We start from the raw sequence: 6,000 nt of genomic DNA, 5'->3' as shown, positions 1-6,000 counted from the left end.
TAAGAAGACATCAAATTCCCGTGCTCTAGCTTATCAAAGGAAGTACTATGGGACCTTGGGTGAACTGACTCTTTCTGGACCTCGATTTCACCATCTGTGAATTCAGAATAATAATACTATGCATTTGATAGGTTCTTTGGGAGGAATAAATAAATTATTATGAGAAAGTGTTTCAAATGGCATAAGTTACCAACTAAAGTTAGAGCTATTGTTACATAAAAAAATTTAAAACTGCCCCTCTCTGTTGGGACTGGTTTTTAGCCTTGAGGAAGGCAATACGCATATTTTCCTTTCCCGACACAGTTTATTTGTAGCTTTTAGGATGCAGACGTGAATCAGAGTTGATCCTTGGAAGACAGAAAGCAGTGGTGCAGGGTAGAAGGCCTCCCTTTCCCAGGCAAAATTCCCTGTGTTCTAATTGGGTTGGGTCTTGACATTACTCTCACAACCCCACAGTGGCCAGGGAAGGGAACAGAGGCTTGGTGAGATGGGAGAGTTGCCTAGATGTCTTGTTTCTACTGGACAGTGAACATCTGAACACACTGAGGCTCCTACAGGGAAATGTCTGAATGTTCGACCCTGGGAGAATAAATTTGCCCGGGGGTCCAGCTGACACATGAGCTTCCCTTCCCCAGAGGAAGGCTTACATGCCAGAGTTGGAAGCTCTGCGGGTAGCTCCCTGCTATCACCACTACCAGCAACGTGCCCATTGCACAAAGTAAAGTAGTTGAGGTTCACAGATGAAGCAACTTGCTTAGGTTTAGATGAAAAGCAAAACTTGCTTTTCAAGTCCTTGCGTATTCCAGCCCTTTCGCCATGGGCTAGAGGGGTGATCTTCCTTGGGATGATCTTCCCTCATCTTCATTCCGAGGCCGTATCAGCTCTGTCCTCAGCAGGGTCCTTTCAGTTCTCCCGGGGCAGGGGAATTTGGAATTTCTGCTATTTTTCAAGACCTGCCTGTTCCTCCAAGATGCCATAGCCAGAGGATTGGATGTCCTATTAGCCTGATAAACACAGAAAACCTACACAGTAAGAAAAATAGAAATAATAAGACAAAGCAACATTTTTGAATTCTCACATGGGCCAGTCCTGCAGAGGTGCCCTGGATGCATTATCACCTCATCTGGTCCTCCCCTCAGCCATACCTAGAAGGCGTCTCAGCTGGGAATGTCTTTGGCTGCAAGTATTAGAAAAATCTGACTCACGGTGTCTTAGCACAGACACGTGGTTAGCTCATTAAATGAGAAATCTACGGGGAGGGGGGTGGTTCCAGGGATGGTGATTCTGCAGCTCTAGTTTGAGGCTCTGCAGCTTTCTTGGCCTTCCCTCATAACACTACAGCCCCCCTCAACTCCCCAGCCAATCACCTTCCCACACAATGGCCCCCAAAGCAGAAGAGAAGGCAAATATGAAGGAAACACATTTTTCTAGAAGCCTCCAACAGATATCTGGAAGGTAGGACAAATCACTAGCAAACATGGATTTCCTGGACCGGCTCAGATCCATGGCGGGTCATTCTCTGGGAAGGGGGCCTGGCCACCTTCCTAAATACATGCCGACTCCTGAACAAATCCAGGGAGAGCCAGAGGCTCACATTCATCTTCCTTTGGTGTGTGAGCAGCTGCCTCTCCTTCCCTGGGAGGATTTTGTCTATGGCTCGAGAAGGGAAGAGAGTATCTGGGAGAGAAATTTGTACTGAATTGAAATTGGTCTGCACTGAAGCCAGGTGCGAGGAGTAGAAGAGCTAATATTTATTGAGCACCTATTGTAAACCAGACCCTGTGCTGGGTGATTTCATTCTCTTTTCATTTAATTCAGTTATCACAGCAGCCCCATGAGGAAGGAACTGTTCTTCCCATTTTTCAGATGAGAAAATTGAGACCAAGCCTGATCACAGATAATGAAGAGGAGCGGGACTGGTCTAAGCATTAATGGTGGTTAACTTTCCCTGATGCTCCTGGTGTGACAGGCACTCACACAGGTGTGCCCTGTGGACTAGGTCATTTGTTCCTGACCTCAACTCCATGAGGTTCTCTTTTCCCCATTCTGTCAACGAGGAACCCCAGCTTGGGAAGGTGGAGCAGTCTGCCTGGGGTCACAAAGCTAAGGATTGGCCAAGCCCGGCTGGGAACCCCACTGCTAGCAGACAGCCCTATGGAGCTCCCCAAATTTGGAGAAAATCCTCTGCGCCCATTCTGCAGCCTTTTTGGGATTGTTGGCTTCTCTGGCAGATAAGCTGGAAAAATAAACAAGAGGTTCAGGAAACTCCTTTTGCCTCTTGCTGTTCTGAATCTGCCGAGGCCACGAGGGGGTCATCCAGCTGCCTTGACAGCTGACATTAAGCAGGCAAATAAATGAATCTTGAATATGATAGCAGGACATGTGAAGTACTGCCAAAAAAAAAAAAAAAAAAAAAAAAACAAAACAAAACTATCAAAAAAACAAACAGACAAAAATTAGTAACAGGTTATGGCACTATAATGTGGTGGGGATGACTGCTTTAGAGCAGGTGGCCAAAGAAGGCTTCTCTGCAGTGACAGCTGAGCAGACACAGAGGGACTGGGGACGTGGTGGAAAGAGCGGGCTGTGCGAAGAACGCTCCGAGCAAAGAGAACAGCACGTGCAAAGGCCCTGTAGTGGGACCTCTAGGGAAAGATGGGGAGATCAGTGTGGCTGAAGCAGAGTGGGTGAGGGAGAGAGTCAGGGACATGGGTCAGGGACGTAAAGGTGAGAGGGGCGGATCATGCTGGTTCTTGAAGGGCCTTATCAGGACTCTGACTGACAAGGATGGAAGCCAGGAGACCAGGGGGAGCAACAGCTTCTCCAGAGCTCTGCTGGGAAGGTGGAATGAAACGTGCCTAAGCTCACCAGGCACTGAATGGGCAGATACAGGACTAGAACCAGACCTCCTGGGTCTGAGTTCCAGGTTCAGCCCATGGTTTCATAAAACTTACATGTGCCAAGCACTCAACAGATTGCGATTCCTTTTATTGTCAAGCTCTCATCACTTCCTCACAATAGCCCCAGAGGTAAGCACAACTCTGCCCTCTCTGCTTCCAGATAGCAAGGTGGGCTCAGAGAAGTTGAGCTACCTGCCCAAGGCTTCCCAGGGTGGGAATGGGGATGGTGGAGCAGGGGCGTGGAGCAAGGCTGGATTGACCCCCAGGCATTCTAGCCTGGAGCCCCAGTTCTCATCAGCACCCTGGGGTGGTACCTTGCAGAGCCGCGGGCACAGGGGGCTGGCACCCGAAGCACCAGGTAGCGGCGACAATGGCCACCACATCCGGAGGCCCTAACATGCACCAGGTAGAGGGTGCATACTTCACGGGCACTATCTGTCCCCAAAGCAGGTGAGGATGAGGGGACTCCCTGAGGCACCCTTGTACCCCCCGCCCAGTAGTTACTGAAGATACTATAGGGTGCGATATAATCCACCCAACCCTCCCAGCCCAGACCACACAATGGAAAACTCCAGATCTCCAGCACGCCTGGGGTCGGGGTTGGCGTGAGGAGGAGCCTTGGGGGGATGCCCTCTGTCTAGGTGGACTGTGGAATGTGGTGGGAAAGCTCCTCCTGACCCCCTTACACTCCTCCTCCGTGTTCGTCCCCTCCTACCACATTTTCTCCTCCTACTCTGCCCCCTCCTCCCCATACTCCTTCACTATTTCCCCATCGCCCCTCCGTCTTCCCAGATTCCCTCCCCTTCCCTTCCCCAAAAGTCCTCTCTCATCTTCCCCATCCTTCTTCCCTCCCCACATATAATTTCTTCCTTCCTGTACATCCTCTTTCTCTCCCCTCCCTTCCATCACCCCTGAGTCCACCACACCCCCCTCCGTCCCCCATCAATCTCCTTTCCCCTTGGTCACTCCCCAGCCCACCACATCTCCTCCGCCCCCCTCCTCCTCCCTTTCCCCTCCCCTCCCCTCCCTCCCACATTTTCCATCCCGGCCTGAGCTGCGGGGAGAGGGGTTCTCCCAGAGCGCCCTGGGCCGACCCCTGCGGACCTCGGAGGGCCCCATCCTCCCGCCCCGCCCCGCCATCCCGCCCCAAAGCGGGCCGGGGTGGGCGGAGTGGGAGGGGCGCGGCGGGTGGGGGCGGGGAACTTTACCTGGGAGTGGGCCAGGCCGCCAGCCCCGCCAACCCCGCCAGCCCCGCCAGCCCCGCCAGCCCCGCCAGCCCCGCGAGCCCCGCGAGCCCCGCGATGACTTGGGCCGCGCTGCTCGGCCTCCTGGCTGCTCTGTTGCTGCTGCTGCTACTGAGCCGCCGCCGCACGCGGTGAGTGTCCTGCTCCGCTCGGCCCCGCCAGACAAAGGGGGCGGCTCCCGCCCGGGCTGCAGCCCAGGGGTCCCGGAGCCCGCCGCCAGCCCGGCCCGAATCCCACTCCAGTATCCCGGGCAGGGCAAGACCCTTGGAGGCGGGAGTCCCGGGGCCCCGCACCCGGGGGAGGGGGCCAGGCAGTGCGGCCCCTGCCAAAAAGGTGTAAGGTGGGACGGTCCGGGGTCCGGTAGGTCCCCCGGGGCGAATCACCCACCTCAACAAGTCCGGGTCTGGCCCTCAGCGCGACGGCAGGGACCTGGGAGGGGATTTCAGGTGAGGACCTAGGGTTTGTGGGCGGGGAGCGGTGCGGGGACAGCCTCGGCGTGGCCCGGGTGGAAGAAGCACTCTCCACTCTTCAGCCTCCGCCTGCACCCGGCACCCACCCACACGCTGTCAAACCCTGCCTTGCTTTCCGCAGTTCTGTAGGGGTAGCCTCGCTCCTCAACCCATTACACAGATGGGAGTGTTGAGCCAGCGGAGTGCAGAGCCCTGGGGGATGTCCTGATCATGCCCTGGAATCACCCTCCCCGGATTCCCTGTCTGGAAGAGGGGGATCGGTGGGCTTAGTAATTTCATTTGCCAGGGAGAAACTGAGGCCTGTGTCTGGAAGAGGGGGGCCGGTGGGCTTAGTAATTTCATTTGCCAGGGAGACACTGAGGCCTGTGAAGGGCTCTACCTTCCCCTGAGGTCCCACAGCCTGGACAGAACCGAGCCAAGGCCAGATGTCACAGCCTCCTGGTCCCAAAGGTTTCCCAGCTCCATTGAGCATCTGTGATTTAGGAAAAAAAGTAAAGACAGCCTCGAATCAAGGAGATAGCTGTAGTTCTCCTTTTTATAAAATATTTTTTAAATTAACTTGAATTGCACAAGGTATAGCTGAATATATTCGACTTAAAACAGATATTGATCCTGTTATAGATAAGACCGAAGCCCCTTAACCCTCCCCCAGCTCCTGAAATCCAGTCCTCTCTCCCTCTCTGGGCCGCTCCTGTTGCTCAGTCTGGGTAGAACCTTCCATATTTAAAAAATATATACTTTTTGTTTTAGACTAGTTTGGGATTTACAGAAAGTTGCAAAGATCGTGCAAAAAGTTCCTGTATTTCTCTCACCCGGTTTGCTCTATTGTTAACATCTTATATTGTTATGGGACATTTGTCGCAATTAAAAACCAACACTGGTCCATTACTCTTAACTAAACTTCAAACTTTACGAGATTTATCACTTTTCCCATTACCGTCCTCTTTTGTTCCAGGATCTGGCCCCAAGTTATCACATTGACTTTAGTCTTCATACCTGCTCAGTCTCCCGGATGTTTTAAAAATTACTCTTACATACACAGACATGAGCTTGTAGCTAATACAGAGCCATGTAAGAGAGAGTTAGTTTACATTCGTGTCTGAAAATTCCGGAAACCTTGGGAACTTTTTGATTTTTAAACAATATGTTAGTTAAATATTCAAACAATAAGCTCACTGTATTTTTCTTCAACCTCCAGACATCTTTACAACTATGTAGTCAATCATTTGCCTTAAAAAAAGAAAAGGAAAAGACAGTGAATAAATGTCTCAGTGAAGAAATGAATTATTTTTCCGAATTGTCAGGCTTTCTCAATACACTGTATAGAAATGTTTTCAGACATTATGATGCTTGCTCTTTTCACTCCAGATTTTAGTTTTGACATCT

At 51.8% G+C, this 6,000-nt stretch overlaps 1 protein-coding gene and 1 long non-coding RNA gene across 3 annotated transcripts in view; one reads left to right on the top strand and one right to left on the bottom strand.

The window, feature by feature from the left end:
• Nucleotides 1-282: 282 nt before the first annotated feature.
• LOC141407937 (uncharacterized) lies at nt 283-4,694 on the bottom strand. Its single transcript, XR_012419534.1, has 2 exons — nt 4,532-4,694; nt 283-1,022 (listed from the first exon to the last, which is right to left on the bottom strand). It is a non-coding gene; the product is annotated as an uncharacterized lncRNA (long non-coding RNA).
• PTGIS (prostaglandin I2 synthase) overlaps nt 4,136-6,000 on the top strand; it is a 67,821-nt gene continuing 65,956 nt past the window's right edge. The window contains exon 1 of one of the 2 annotated variants that reach the window (XM_005569323.5): nt 4,136-4,275. In XM_005569323.5, the coding sequence (XP_005569380.3) occupies nt 4,202-4,275 (74 nt within the window). In that variant the 5' untranslated portion in view covers nt 4,136-4,201. Of the gene's footprint in view, nt 4,591-6,000 lie in introns of both variants that reach the window. The other variant, XM_045363101.3, reaches the window with a different exon arrangement.

This window comes from Macaca fascicularis, chromosome 10, assembly GCF_037993035.2.
Source record: "Macaca fascicularis isolate 582-1 chromosome 10, T2T-MFA8v1.1".
NCBI lineage: Eukaryota > Metazoa > Chordata > Mammalia > Primates > Cercopithecidae > Macaca > Macaca fascicularis.
Note: the sequence above shows the minus strand (reverse complement) of the source record. Positions and strands in the feature narration are given on the sequence as shown.